The 15,788-nt window shown below is 42.4% G+C and overlaps 1 protein-coding gene across 1 annotated transcript in view; it reads left to right on the top strand.

Moving 5' to 3' along the window:
* The window catches only part of DESI2 (desumoylating isopeptidase 2), a 46,371-nt gene continuing 30,583 nt past the window's right edge, over positions 1 to 15,788 (top strand). Inside the window, exon 1 of the mRNA XM_045537202.1 lies at positions 1 to 299. Within this exon, the coding sequence (XP_045393158.1) occupies positions 258 to 299 (42 nt within the window). The 5' untranslated portion in view covers positions 1 to 257. The remainder of the gene's footprint in view (positions 300 to 15,788) is intronic.

Here is a 15,788-nt window from a genome sequence, read left to right as displayed (position 1 = left end):
CCCCACGTGGCTGCCGCCCGGAGGAGGCGCCTCAGCCGGAGCGGGCCCGCCACCGGCCGCCGCCGTCTGCGCAGAGTCTCCCGTCGGCGGCGCCCCGGAGCTGCCGGGCCGCCCGATGCTCCCGCCCCGGCTGCGGCGGGCCGGGCTGCGCGCTTAGTGCCCGGCTCGGGCCCGCTGAGGCGGCCGCGGGGGTGAGAGCGGCCTCGGGCCCCGCGGAGACGCAGCGGCTGGAGGGCGAGGCGGCGGCCGCGGGGAGGATGGGGGCCAACCAGTTAGTGGTGCTCAACGTGTACGACATGGTGAGTGCGGCCCCGGCGGCCCCGGCTCCCCCCCGCCGGCCGGGCTCGGGCTCGGACCCCGGCCCCGGCTCCCCCCCGCCGGCCGGGCTCAGGCTCGGACCCCGGCCCCGGTCCCCGCCGGCCGGGCTCGGACCCCGCCGCGGGCGCTTCCTGCCTCGCGTCCCCGCCCCCAGCTCGGTTCTCTCCGGGAAGGGGGTCGGGAGGGAGTCTTATTACTATTTTCTAATTCTCCCCCTCGTCGGTGCTGTCGATACTGTCCCTGCCCTCGGCGCGGCCCCGACCCTGGCTCTGGGCCCGACCTCCTGCAGACGGGCAGCGTCCTTTCCGCAAAGCTTCGGTCGCGTCTCCGACGCCCGACGTCCCGGCCCGGCCGCCCCTCTGCCCCGTCCCGGCCGCCTGCGCTCCCGGCTCCCCTCGTGCCAAGCGCACATCTCTCCGATCGCCCAAGTCTTCGAAAACTCCCAAGCCCCTCCAAGTCCGGAAAGTCACAGTAGTTACCGATGCCCCTGCTAGAATTTCAGCAAAGGTGAGCGGGAGCCAGCACTCCCTTGCCCACGAAGGCAACCTCGTTAAAATGAATGAGGCCACCCTGTAGCCAGAAAACAGCCCAGCTGGTTAGAGATCAGGTGGTGCTCGTTCCCTGGATTGCGAAGACCACTTTCCAGGTGATGCAACAGGTGACGTGACCACAGGAGAGGCAACGGCAGAACTAGTTTGTTGTGTCATGTAACTTGGGAGTGCTGCAAACACACAGGATCGAGTTCAAGGGCTGGCTTGCCTGATCATTGTAATTGAGATACACCCAGAGAAAGTAGCCGGTAGAGGATTATGGTTGCAGTTAGATGCATGCTTGGGTGTTTTTGTTTGCTTTTGGTTGATCAGTTTTTGGTGGTTCAAATTCCTTGTAAGTCGACTGACAAATAAAAAAATTCCCCATCGTTATTTTTGTTGCCTTAAAGATGCAGAAGGACAGAAATACTACAGGTCAGGAGTCTTAACAGTTCTAAACTTTTTGTTCCCTTGTTGATAAGTTTCTAAATTTACAGTGTAATATCTTGAGTAGAAAGGGATTCCTCGTGCTTTATTTGGGAATTGTGACAGGAGGGTATAGGGACCACCTGAGATTTGAAGTGAGTCCTCTGTTGAGTTCTGGTGCGAGCCTGGAGTTAAAAGTAGATGGTTTAACGTAACTGAGAAAAGTGGAGCGTCATGAAAAAGTTAGAAGAATAATCGGAACAAGAGAGCCTAGAAAAGCATGGCACTTCCGAAGATCTTTGGCCTATGTCAAAAAATAATTCTCTAGATTTAAATTTTTTGTGTTCAGCTGGACACCTTTGTTTTTCAAGGCTTTTTATAGCCGTTTTACTTTTTCTGTGCCCACCATCTGAATTTGGTTTCTTTTTTATTAGTGTAAACTACTACAAACCATCTCAGGATATATACTGCTCTTGATTGAGAGCACAGTGTGCCTTTTCTTCTAGAATTAGATTATTAAACCCCTTTGTAAATTAGGAATATGCAATGGCCAGAGGCCCTGGGTTCAGAGCCTAAAAGAAATTTATGAGAGTAGAAGAGAATTTTGCTTTGTAAAAGAAACTGAAAATGCATTTGTTTGGCATATAGTGTGCTGCTTTACATTTTAGATATTCCGTGAATCAGGAAATTACCTTGCTAATTATGGTAAATTGGGGCAGGCTAGAGGTGATATTCAAACCAATATTTTTTAGGGGAGGAGTGTTCTGGTTTTGTTGTTTTGTTTTTTTTTTTTTTTTGAGACAGAGTCTCGTTTTGTTCCCCAGGCCAGAGTGAGTGCCGTGGCGACAGCCTAGCTCACAGCAACCTCAAACTCCTGGGCTCAAGCGATCCTCCTGCCTCAGTCTCCCGAGTATCTGGGATTACAGGCATGCACCACTATGCCTGGCTAATTTTTTCTATATATTTTTAGTTGTTTGGCTAATTTCTTTTATTTTTAGTAGAGACGGGGTCTCGCTCTTGCTCAGACTGTTCTCGAACTCCTGACCTTGAGCAATCCTCCCCGCCTTGGCCTCCCAGAGTGCTAGGATTACAGGCGTGAGCCACCACACCCAGCTGGGAGGAGTGTTCTGAACAATGTTAAAATATTAACTAATTAACGAAGATTTTATTCTTCACATCACTTGTGTAAAGTAGGTAGTTACAGAGGAAGCAGGCAGAGAAAAGGGAAAGTGACCTGCCCAGACAGCTAAAAGTAGGATGTGGAATTTCCAGACCACAATCTGATTCGCTATCTTATCTATTGAATATTAGTTGCATTTATTTCTTATATATTGTTTTTTCCTATCAGCAGGAGATAAAGCATATGAATGGTTATCATAATGGTAAATAGTTGAATTATTAGACTTCCAATAAACTTGATCTCATGGGGTTTTTTGGTTGTGTTTTTCCCCCCCTTTCTGGTCCTTGATTCAGGACTGTATGTTGTTTTGAAGGCTTTGGTCTATGAGTATATATTATGCCACTAATTCAGCAACCTACCATTACTTATTTAATTTTGACCCTGTAGAAACCACAAGAATGAGTTCATTGTCCCTTGGACAAAACAGTAATAACAATTTAAGACAGAATAGCATGATTTTGATAAGAGCAGAAAGAGGTGCAAAGGAGGAGATTATATGTGGTTATAGGATCAGGGAATACTGAAAGAGAAAAGGTAGAAAACTTGAAGGACTGGCAGTATCCATGAGGGCAGAACAATCAGCACAAACAAAATGGCAGGAGTAGGAAAGCACAGGTTGAATTTAGGAAATATCAACTGGCCCAGTATTGCTGGAGTGTGGGATGCATGAAAGGAGACAAAACAAAGTTTGAGCAGAACTTCATCAGTTAGGTTAGTATTGGGCTTGAGTGAAGGACCGAGGGGACTCTGGGAGCAGGGGGACCCGTTTAAGTTTTCATGGAGGGGACAGTATGATCAGAGTTATGTTTTACAGTGAAGGCCGGTGGGGTGAGGTATAAATTTTTGTCTGTTATACTAATTTTTCTCAAGTTAGTTTTGGTTTTTGAAATGTTTTTGTTTGTTGCCAAGGGTGAATTCCTTTTATCTTTGGTAATATTTCCTATTCATCATAGATGCCTTTGATGAGAATTGCTGTCATCTGTGCAGGCCTGGTGCATCAGCTGGCTGGTTCAAACTTCGTAAACATGAAAGTCAACCTTAGGTTTGCCGTAATAATCACTGTTAATAGGGACTGCTTGCCGTGTGTCCTCGTGCCCCTTTGTCAGATTGTCACCTCTGTATTTCTTCCTGTTCACTAGGTTGGGCTGCTGCAGATCGTTCCTTTTCTTTCATAAGTCTGTTACGTAGTTGAAAATAATTGTATTGGGATCACCTGTGTTAACTTCCTTCTCATGGAGGAATAGTATAATCTTCAAAAGGTTATTTAATCATGCATCGTGCTCCTAAATTATTGCTTGCAGTCTTCTCAGTGCTTACATTTCTCTTTGTACTTTGGGGTAATCTACCACCAATAAAACATGTCCTGGAGTTATTTCCTGAAGTCTTGGGAAAGAGGTTATTCAAATATTCCTAATTTACTAGCATACATAGCAAAGCACCTGACTTAGATTAGTTTCTCATGCTGGGACAGACCTCTGGTGTAGTTGCTTTAGCAATCTTCATTTTTCATAGATCGAGATTTTGTGCTTTTCAGATTATCTTGGCTACTAATGAATTTTTACAAAATAAAAATATGCAGGTGTTAATGTTTGTAAATTCATTCTATAAACAAATTTCTTCCTATTTTTAAATATCCGCACATCATCGGAGGTTTGGCTTTTTGGGGTTTTCTTTTGTTTTTTGAGACAGTCTCACTCTGTTGCCCAGGCTAGGCGTCAGCCTAGCTTACAGCAACCTCAAACTCCTGGGTTCAAGCGATCCTCCTGCCTCATCCTCCCGAGTAGCTGAGACTACAGGCATGCGCCACCATGCCCGGCTAATTTTTCTACATATATTTTTAGCTGTCCAGATCATTTCTTTATAGTAGAGACGAGGTCTCGCTCTTGCTCAGGCTGGTCTCGAACTCCTCACCTCAAGCAATCCTCCTGCCTCGGCCTCCCAGAGTGCTGGGATTACAGGTGTGAGCCACCGCGCCCGGCCCATCAGAGTCTTGAAAGACTAGGAAAGAAACACTTTCTGGGACTGTTCAAATAAGGTCGTTTTTGTCTGGATTCCATTCTTTTGACCCTCCTATCTCCATGAGACTCCAAGAGAGTGTGAGGTCCTGCAGGTCTGATAAATTATGACTTCTTGTACATCAGTAGGTCTGATTCAGACTTTTTAAACAAGGTCCAGACTCACATACTGCTTCGCCTAAATGATTCCATAATATCTCTAAATCAACACGTCCAGGAACAAACTTCTTTTTCCTTCTCTTCTCTTCACACTTCACACCCTTCCCTCTCACCCCATTACCCCCTAAAAACCTTTGTTGTCATTTTACCTTGATAACTAGCACTTTCTTCTACTTAGTTTCCCAAACCAGAAACCTGGGAGTAAACCTAAATTCTTTTTTTACAAGCCCTTCAGTCCATGTCATCAAGAATGAAGACTTTCTCTCCTTCTGCTCTGCCATCTCACCATGTTGGCTTTTCCCCTTGGTCTGTCCCCTCAGGGCTGTAAAATGACTGCCCTGGCAGCAAACATGGTCTCCTCATTCAGCGTGATGTGAAGGAAGGTGGGCCTTTCTCTACATGCCCCTCTCTCCTTTGAACAGGAGGGAAAAGCTTTGCTAGAGCCATGCTCCTTCCCCAAGAGATTATCCAGAATTGGCTCCTGTGTAACTGTGACGAAGCTAAGTAAGTGGATATCTGGCTTTTCTAGCCTTTATGGTGCTGAGTTGTGGGTAGGGAAGGCAGGGAGTACTTTATGAATATTCTTTAAATGGGTTACTTTATCCCCATTTCAACTGAAATATCCCCTTCAAGTTCAGGCCCTCATTATCTCCGTTTAAAATTATATTAGCCTTACAGGTTTCAATCTCTGCTATTGCTTCATTTTAATCCACCTTCCATTCTGTTACCAAAGTAACCTTTCTGAAACCTAAGTGACTGTGTCGTTCCTCTGCTTAGAATTCACCTGCAGGGTAAAGTGTTGTGCCCTTTATGATGTGACCCCCGCTGGACAGTTACAGGCCCGTCTCCCACCCCTGCGTACACAGTCTGTTTTCACAGTGAAACTTTTTAGTTTCCAGATGGGCTGTACTAGTTCATATCCTCGTGTCTTTACAATGCTGCTCCTTCTGCCTGGAATGTGCTGGTCCAGCTTTGCTCGGCTGCAGCCTCCTGCTCCTTCTAGCCTTTAGTCATCAGACTGATGAACTTCTGTGCCCTAGTTGTACTTTCTACATGTCTGTTACTGCGTATATTATGATCTTCTGCATCCCACTACACTGTAAGTTCCTTGATAGCATCATATTGTCACCAGTGTATAGAACAGAGCCTGTCACTAGAAGGTGTTCTATAAATATTTGCTGAAGGAGTGGGATTTTAGCCAGTTTCTATTAGGAGAGGTGCCAGTATGTAAATGGCATGAAAAGATTGTGTGATCCTCCTTTTTGTGCCAAATACCTATTTCTGCGTTTTTTCCCCCTTGTACCTTTACTTTAGTACATTGCTAGATTTTAGCTTTGATTTCTGAAATGGGGTGACCAAATAAAGGAGGGAAAGATCATAGGAATGGGACAGAAAAAAATCAAATATTTGCCAAAACTTTTTGGTGTGTGTGTTTTTTAATACTGTGGGACTAGACTGAGAAATTTTTTTTTTTTTTTTTTAAATAGAGACAGTGTCTCTCTGTGCCACCCATGCTGGAGTGGCCTCTTCATACATAACTCACTGCAGCCTCAAATTCCTGGGCTCAAGTGGTCTCTTGCCTCAGCCTCCGGAGTAGCTGGGACTATAGGTGTGCACCACCATGCCTGGCTAATTGTTAAATTTTTTGTAGAGATAGGGTCTTGCTATGTTGCCCAGGCTGGTCTCGAACTCCTGGGCCCGAGGGATCCTCCCAAAGCCCTGGGAAGCTGGGATTACAGCCGTGAGTCACCATGCCCAGCCTCTGAGAAAATGTTTTTAATCTGTTTACTTCCTGAAGTTGGATCTTAGTCATTCTTTGGAAGATAATCTTTCCAAAAACATTGTCAGTTCTGGAGTTTTATAATAATACAGATTAACTAGTTAATAGGGACTTATCTTAATTTTCTTACCAGTATGGTGCTTGGACCAGTGCCATTTCCACTGCCTGACATAAAAATATGACCCACAAGTCTAGCCAAGCAAAAAGGACAATCGTAAATCTGCCCTCCTACATTATCCGTGGCGTTATTTATTTATTTATTTTTTGTTTAGTATATATGAAAAAATACAAATACTCATGTATTTGTTTGCTATTGCTACAATAACAAATTGCCAAAAACTTAGTGGTTTAAAACAACACAAATTTGTTATCTCACACTTCCGTAAGTCAGAGGTCCAGGTAGGCTAGGCTGGTTCCTCTGCTCCAGTCTTCACAAGCCTAAAATCAAGATGCTGGGCTCTGGGGGCAAATCCACTTCCAAGCTCAGTCAAATTGTTAACAGAATGCAGTTGTTTATGATTGTGGGTCTGAGGTCGCATTCTTTGCGGGCAGTCAGCTGGGAGCCTCTCTCAGCTGCTTGAGTGTCCTGCAATCCTCCATCTTCAGCCAGCAATGATGAGTTAAATGCCTTTCTTGCTTCAAATATCTGACTTCCCCTCTGCTATATCTATTCTGTTATACCTCCAGCCAGATACCTCCAGCCAGAGAGAGTTCTCTTCTTTTAAAGGCTCCTATAATTAAATGGGACCCACCCAGATATTCCAGGATAATTTCCCCTTATTAAGGTCCATAGTTTTAATTACATCTGCAAAGTCCCTTTGCTCTACATAACGTACGCACAGTGTCTGGGGACTGGGGTATGGACATTTTGGGGAGTCATTCTGCCTGTAATACCATCCATGAACGGTATTTTGTAAACCCAGAAATGTTCAGTGTTCCTTTTTAGCAGTCCTTGACTTCGCATGGAATAGCAACTTAAAAAGGAAAATGGAAGTATTCAAAAAATAAAGCATGGAGACTTTTTATGATTGGCAAATATTCAGATTTTAATAAGGTCCAAGCAATTGATGGCTAAAGCTCCTTCGGAATGCAGTGGTATACTGTAGTGTATGTCAGTTCCGTGGCCACATTTATGATTAATCAAGTTAACAAAATAGAACTTTTGAAACAAGTAAATTAAATACTTTTAAAATACCAGGTAGAGCCTACTATTTAGATGACTTGTTTGTTTAATGGATTTTTCTTAAGGTGGGATGTACTTACACTTTCCATTTGTTGACTGTCAGATTCTCTGCAAGATCATTTGAATTCCAAAGCCACATTATTATTCAGATGTCAACCAGTTGGTTAATAGAATGCAAAGAGAAGACTGCCAAAATAATCAAACTATAAGAAAGGCAAAAAAAAAAATAAAGGGAAAATGGGATACATGAAAATAATTCTGTTTCATTTTATGTGGGCTGTATTTTGTTATATGGTGTGTGTCTTCCTACCCTCAGCTAATTGGCTCCATGTTATTTGAAGTCTTTCCTCACTAAATTTTGATGTCATCCTTGTAATACTAAATTCTTGCCCATATGGAATTGTTGATTCTAGCCTTAATACCTCACTATTTTTATTATAATTTCATACCATATTTAGAATCTGGCTAGGCCAGTTTCTGTTCATTATTAAGTTTTCTTGGCCTTCATTTCTTTTTCTAGGAGTACTTTATAAGCCTCTGAAAAAATTTCGTGGGATTTTGTTTTGTTTTAGTTGTGTTAAAATGCACATCACATAAAATTTAGCATTTTTAACTATGCAGTTTAGCAGTGTTAGGTATATTCACATCATTGCACAACCAATCTCCAGATCTTTTGCATCTTGCAAAGCTGACTCTACCCATTAAACAATAATGCCCTGTGCCCTCCTCCCCTTAGCCCATGGTAAACACCATTCTACTTTCTGTCTCTGTGAATTTGACTAGATACCTTATATAAGTGAAATCATAACAGTATTTGTCCTTTTGTGACTGGCTTATTTCACTTAGCATAATGAACTCAGGGTTTATCCATGTTGTAGCAAGGCTGAATAATTAACTGTGTGCATATACCCCATTTTGTTTATCCATTCATCCATCTGTGGACACAGGTTACCCCACCTTTTGGCTGTTGTCAATAATGCTGTTACGTACATGGATGTACAAATATCTGAGTCCTGCCTTCAGTTCTTCTGGATACATACCCAGAAGTCCATTTTTTTTTTTTAATTTTATTTTTTTAGAAAATTGGGCTTGCACTAAATTTATAAATTGGGAGGAATTGACATCATTTCTATCATATTCCTCCCCACACTCCCATTGATAAAAATAGGATTTTTTATTTTTGCTTTTTGAAAATTTTAATCAGAAAATACATGCCAAGCTTCATCTATCTAAGCTACCTGTTAACAGGATAAAGCTAATAAATAAGTAAAATATGGTACATTAAGTGGTGATAAGTACTGAAGAGGAAAACAAAGCAGGGGAAGGAAGGACAGTGTAGGTCAAGATCGTGCAGCTGCAGTTTATACTGCAGTTTCTAGTAGAGTGGTCAAGCAGGGCCTCAGCAAGGAGGCATTCCTGAAAGGTGAAGTACCCCACGTGGGAAAGAGAAAGTGTTGCAGACAGAGGGCAAGTAAGCAAGCGCAGAGGCCCTGGCTCAGGCCACATGCCACTTCTTAAGTAAATGTACAGCAAGAAAACAAGAGAAGTTTTTAAGGTATTTCTGATTTATGTTCTCAAGTAGGTTCATAAGGATCATTGAAAATAGAACAAGCAGTACCAGAAAGGGCACAGTCTGAGGTTCGGGTAGATTCCACAAGGATGAAAAGCACCACTGCCTAATTTAAAACTACGAAGGGAGTTAGATTGGAAACTAAAGGGAAAATAACAAGATTTAGAAAGTCAGAACTCCAATTAGAAAGGTCAAAAGAATCAAGTGCTAGGCAGAATTTTTTAAAAGTTACGAATATCCAACCAAAGCCTGGTTTAACTTTCAAATTCTAGTAAAGCAAAAAACTACAAATACACAAAGGCAAAAAAGTAATTACGAGAGAACAAAAGTCAGGCTAATTTCAGACTTCTCATTCATGACACCAAAGGCTAAATAAAATGGAGCATTATCTACAGAGCATTGAAAGGGAAAAGATATATGCCTAAATGTGATGGCTTCTTCAGTTGTCATTCATATACAAAAGGACATAAACAATATCCATGTACCATTCTGGAGGTTAAAAGATTCAAGAACTTAAGAATGAGGTGGTTCAGTGTAAAAGAAAAAACCATGGGTATCAAAACTCACTTAATGTAGCTAAATCTTATTATAAATGTGGTTAAAAACAAAGCCAATATCCAGAATTTACTCTTCAAAGAGAATAAACATGATTTTTTTTAAAAAATTGAACAAAGCTTAGGTGAGAGAAAGGAGGTAAAATCATCTAGTAGTCCTACAAAGGAGGAGGTGAGTGGGTAAATATAATTGATTCTTGTTGGTATTGGAAGATTATATTTGAGTGTATGTAAATTTTTTGCATTATCCCAAAATGTAATCATTGTTGGGATAAAATCAGACCTGGAGGGAAAAGAACAAAGAAAACATAGTCTATATGGTGTAAGAGAGGAAGAAAAAAAAATTAAATATAAAATGAAGAAGGACCAAGCATATAAGTTGTGAAATGACAGTAAATAAATAAAATCCCTTATTAAGCTTGGTAAGTGTATTTATGGTGTCCTTTGCCTTACAGAAATTTTAAGAATCATACATGGTCAAAACTTTTGGTCTTCTACAACCTTTCAGCTTCATGTCATTTTCTAGAAAGGTTTTTCCCTAGCATAAAATTACAGAAATAATCTACATGTTTGTTCTCAAGTGGAATGACAGTTATCACAGCACTGTTTATTGAACAGTCCATACTTCCCCATGTTAATTTGAGGCACATGCTATGATACATTTATTCTATACTAAGTTGTCATGAATATTTAGGTCTATTCCAACACTTTATGTGCTATTCATTTATTTAGTTGCCTCCTCCTGCACCATTATTAAAAGTTTAATTGCAGTAGTCTTCTAGCAAGTTTTGGTATTAGTGATGCACATTTCTCTTAACTTTCTTTCAGAATTGTATTTTTCTTATTCATTTTTCAAATATAATTTAGAAGCAGTTTATCAAAAAACTCAACTGAAATTTTTTTCTACTGCATCTTCTCAGACTTAAGTGTAATAACATTACATTTATGAATAATTTGGGGGAAGAATTGATAGTTTTACAGTATTGAGTCTTCCTGTAATAATAAAGGCTGTTTTTTTTTTTAAGCCAAATTTAGCAATGGGGGCCTGTATGCCAACTTGAGTGGCAAAGCTAACGTTTTTGAGTGTTTTCTGTATGCCAGCCACTGTACTAAGCCATTTCTTCATTATTATCCCTTCGTAAGATGATGAAACTAAAGCTTAGCTGAAAAACTTGTTCAGAATCATGCCATAAGTGGTGAAGCACAATCTTGAACCAAGAGCTCTTGAGACTAAAATCTGTGCTCTTAACTGGTCCTCATCTCAGCCCCTCCATCCCAGGAAAGTGCTGATTCTCTTTTTATTTGTCCCAATCTCACACCCCTCCCTGAACTCACTTCTGCTGTGCTCTCTGGAACTCATGCATGAACAGAGACCAAAAAGATGCCCTACATCCTAAACCTTTTCTATGAGTATTTCTGTGTTGGTTAATTTTTGTGTCAACTTGCCTAGCCCGTCATACCTAATTTTAGTCAAACACCAGTTTAAATGTTGCTGTGAAGGTGTTTTAAAGATGTGATTAACATTTAAATACATAGACTTTGAGTAAAGCAACTTACCCTCCTTAATACAGATGGGCTTTGTCCAGTCAGTTGAAGACCTTAAGGGAAAAGAGGCAGGTCCCCAAGGAAGAACGAATTTTGGCTCCAGACGAGCTGCAACATCAGCTCTTCCCTAGATCTGCAGCCTGCAGCTTGCCCTGCAGATTTCGGACTTACCAGCCCCCACTGTCTTGCATGTCAGTTCTTTAAAATAATCACACCCTTACTCTCCTCTTCATCTAGGTTAGACTCTGTGCTCTCCCGTTATAATCCCTCCCTCGGTCATACTTGTTTGGCAACCGTGGTTAAAATCAGCTCTCCCTCTACACCTCAGCAGCTGAGCAGGGCTAGAGGAAAAGGCACAACCATACTGACTGATCTCACTTTAGAATTGTGACCACAAACCCCAAGGGGACCCTAAATACTATCTGGCAGTGCTTCCTTATTTCTCTAGTCAGTTGACTTTCCCACTCTCCCAAACAACCACAGTACAATTTGTCATACTCACTCCCCACTCCGCACTCTGAGCTGTCTCAGAGATGACCTCACAGCTTGTGTCACTGGAGGAACAAAGCAATTGACTGAAACAACAACTCGAAGTACCGAAGAGGAAAAAAGGCAATTGAACTTGCATCTTTCCTCCAGCACTGTTCTCCTGAGCCCGCCTTCCCTGCTGTGACGTGGAATGTATTGTCCACGTCCCTACCTGAGATGAAACCTCCCGCTGTCTACTAGATCCAAGACCTCTCACAATTACCACCACTCTCTTCTGCCTCAGTTTTTTTTCCTGCCTACTATATCATTCCAGTCAGCAAATGCATATGCGGTAATATTTTCCAGTCCTCATCCGTTTAAACTGAGAAGTAGTGATATACTTTAATATTATCTCTGTTGACCATCAACCTTACTGTACCATGCTCTCAAGCTGGAAGTTTGTCCTTTTAAATCAGCTTCTTCAGAAATACATTACTTTTAAGAGTCCAACAAATAAGAAAGGGAGTAAGAACTTGGTATTTCAATCCCATTCATTCGGACCTGTTGCTGTTTCATCAGTGGGTATCAAGCAATAATGCAGCGGTGTAGGTTTTTGAGTTTCTCATTCTGCAGTGACCTTGAGGGCAGAGACAGTCTTACTCTTTTTTTATCCCTGGAGATTGGTGCATAGTAATTGCTTTAAAAAGGTTTGCTGGACTCGCCTGAACTTTTCCCCTAGGTCTGCCAGCCCGAAACAACTCCTTTCCCCGCGGTGTGGTCTTGTTCCTTGCTGCTGCCTGAGGGAAGATGAAGTAGCAGCACGCTGCGGGCACCAGCAGTGGCTTCTGTCTCAGCCTTCTGGCTGGCTGCTCTCCTCTAGGGCCCCCTTCTCTCTGCTGGTCTAATGGGTCTCCCCAGCCTGTCGGGTGGCAGGTGAGAGCCCTGAGCCATCTGCACGGGGACAGTGTCAGAGTCAGGACTGAGGCGAGGGCAAGCCTGCTATCTGGAATCTGTTATGGTAAGAGGCGGTATATAATGCAGTTGTTTTGTCCTTGTGGCATACGCTGGAATCAGGATGCATGCATTTGTTGTATCCTATCTTCTGCTTTTTAGCTGTGTGACCTTGGGAAAGTTACTTACCTTCTCTGTGCCTCTGTTGCTCTCTAATGTAGGAACGGTAATGATACCTAGTTCATAGGATTGTTGTAAGAATCATGTGAGTCATTTTAAGTAAAATGCACAGAATGATAAGCACTAGAAAATGTTATTATAGCCATTGTTATTGCCATTGTCACTTGCAGGATTATGTAAGCTAAATGAGCTGCCGTTGGTGTGCTTTCAGCAGCTGTAACCCTTAGTAGCTTGATCTTTGGAATTTCCTCACTTACTGTCTGAAGGAGTGTTCACACTACAGAGAACAAAGTTCCACCCAAATTGAAGCATTAAAAGCAGGATTGGCTGGTCATGGGGTGGTCTGTAGTCCCAGCGACTGGGGCAGCTGAGGTGGGAGTGTCACTGAGGCCAGGGACTGCAGGCTGTCGTGCGCAGCGATCAAGCCTGTGAATAGTCGCGACGCTCCAGTCTTGACGACATAGTGAGACCCCATCTCTTTATAATAAATAATTTTAGAAAGCAGGATTTTGTGTTTGACACCAGCTCCAAAATCTTCATCGTAATGTATGTATGAAATGGACGTTAGTTGGATAGCCCTTTTTCCCCTCCTGTGTCAGAGTTGACATCTGTCTGGTCTTTAGCCTTTCAGTCAAATGATCTTAATGGAACTAATCTGTAAGTCTTTAACTGTTTGCGGAAAGTGTAAAAATAATAATAAACATCTTAGCTTGAGATTGGTTTGTACATACAATGATGTCATCATAATTTCTAGCTCGCTGTTCAACAATAAATTAAAAGAACCATCAGATAAAGAATTTAACAGGTTTATTGTCTCCAGCACCCCCCCCCTTTTTTTTTTGCTTCCTGCTCCCTCCAGCTCCTCCCTACTCCCCTGGTACAGGCTGGAGATGGGCTTCTTGTGGGGTGCGAGAGGAATGTGTGCGTTGGGTTGGGTTGGAGGGACAGGTCGTGGTGAGAAAGATTGGGGGTGGGGCGTGAATATGCACTGCCTGCCCTGCGCTGGAGGAAGCAGCAGCTGGAACAGCTCCTAGCCAGCCACGTGCATGGCTCTGGGTTTTTCTTTTCCCTCCCACCACCCCTTCCCCCAACCCATTCCTTCCACCCCCATAACCCTCATCCTTCCCTCAAGCCCCCACCTAGTCCACTGCAGTTCAGCCCAGCCTGGTGGCTCCTGGGCCCCCGCAGGCAGTCACTAGGGCAGGAGAAGGCCTGGGGGGCACCGAGGTGGGAGAGACGGGTTCGAGGGGCCCTGGCTCCAGCCGTTCTCAGTATAATCTGCTGTGTGTATTCTAGCTTACTGAACAGCGTAAAAAGGCTTGCCTGGTTGAAATACAGTTGAAATGCTAGTTTCCAAAAGGAATCTATGTCCTCTAGATTTTTCCTCTTCAGATACAGAGTTAAGTTATAGTCCCCAGAGTAGGAGATTTCTGCATTACTAAATTAGCTATGAGGTGGGCCCGTCCTGTGATGTTTAGGCAAACAGGAAGTTAGGGCAGTTTCCCTTAGCTCGTGATGGTACGTGAGGGGCCACCATGATTTCATGTTCTAGGGAAAATGGTGAATTAACGGTAATAGCCTCCATCTTATTCTGAAGTTGCTCAGGATATTTCAAGATCATGTACGGAAAATCAAGGCCACGTGAGGGTGCCTATTAGGAAGTAGAGCTGTGTGGGGGAGAAAGCAGCAGGTGAAGGCTGAGAACCCTGGGCTTTGTTTACAGCTTAGCCACTCATCACGTGACCTTGGGGCAATTACTTGCCTGAACATCCCTAATGTAATTTACATATTTACATGGACTGTTATCATTGTGAAAGACAGAATAAGTTGAAAGTACACTTAAGAGTGACGTCCCAAAAATGAGTTATTAATTTACTGTGTGTGTCCATGTTTCTGTTTTAACGCTTATCAAATTGTGTTTATACATGACTTTCTTACCCAAAAAAAAAAATGTGTTTATATTGTTAATGAGTTCCTTATGGACAAGGACTGTGAAGTAATCATCCTTGTGTCCCCACTGTCTAGCAGAGTTCCTGTCACGACATAGGAGATGTACATATATTTTGTTGAATAACGTTGCTTTGTTTATAATTTTGTTGGTTAAGTAGACATTTAAAATGAGATTTAAACTGAGATGCAGTCTAGGGGGGACCCTTCTAAAATAGTGTTTCTCAATTTTATCTTGAGCCAACTAAGAAATAGATTTTACATCACACTCATTATACACACACATAACTAAAATCAAATGTTCAGGAAACACTTTGTTATGTGTCCTCTGATAAGTTCTATTCCATTATGTTTCATTCATTTAAAATCATACTGGTGCAACCCACTGAAGTAATTTCAGAATTCTCTAATGCGTTGCAACCTGCAGTTTAAAAGACATTTCTCAGTGCAAGCTCATGTTTGCTTTCTGTGTTGCTAGTGCTTGGCACATAATAAGTGTTCAGTGAATATTTGTAGAACGGAGATGCTCTTTCCGATGGGTCACTTTTAAGAACAGGACGGGGAAAACGTTACATCCTCCTTGCTACATTTCAGCTCATTAAGTGTTTGAGTGGTCGTCTAGGTGTGATACAATGCACTGAGCAATACGGAGGATACAGAATTAAATAAGGCTGTCTCTGATCTCACGCAGCTTAGCACCTAATCCAGGGGGATGGTTAAGTACAAGTAGGGCTTTAAAAGTTTCAAGATTTTACGAAAATATTTGACACCAGCCATAGACAGAAATAAAGTAAGCGCCTGATAGGAGAGATTTGCCAAGAAGGTGGTTTTCTGCTCGAGATGTGATGTCAGGATCGAGAGTTGACAGTACTCTGCCTCCTCCATTTCTCATGACTAGAAGAGTCAAACTGTGGGTTATATGAAATAGATTTATTCTTAAAAATACTTAAGGAGCATTTGATTCCCTGACGAGTAGATTATT

This window comes from Lemur catta, chromosome 25 (genome assembly GCF_020740605.2).
Source record: "Lemur catta isolate mLemCat1 chromosome 25, mLemCat1.pri, whole genome shotgun sequence".
In the NCBI taxonomy this organism is placed as follows: Eukaryota; Metazoa; Chordata; class Mammalia; order Primates; family Lemuridae; genus Lemur; species Lemur catta.
Note: the sequence above shows the minus strand (reverse complement) of the source record. Positions and strands in the feature narration are given on the sequence as shown.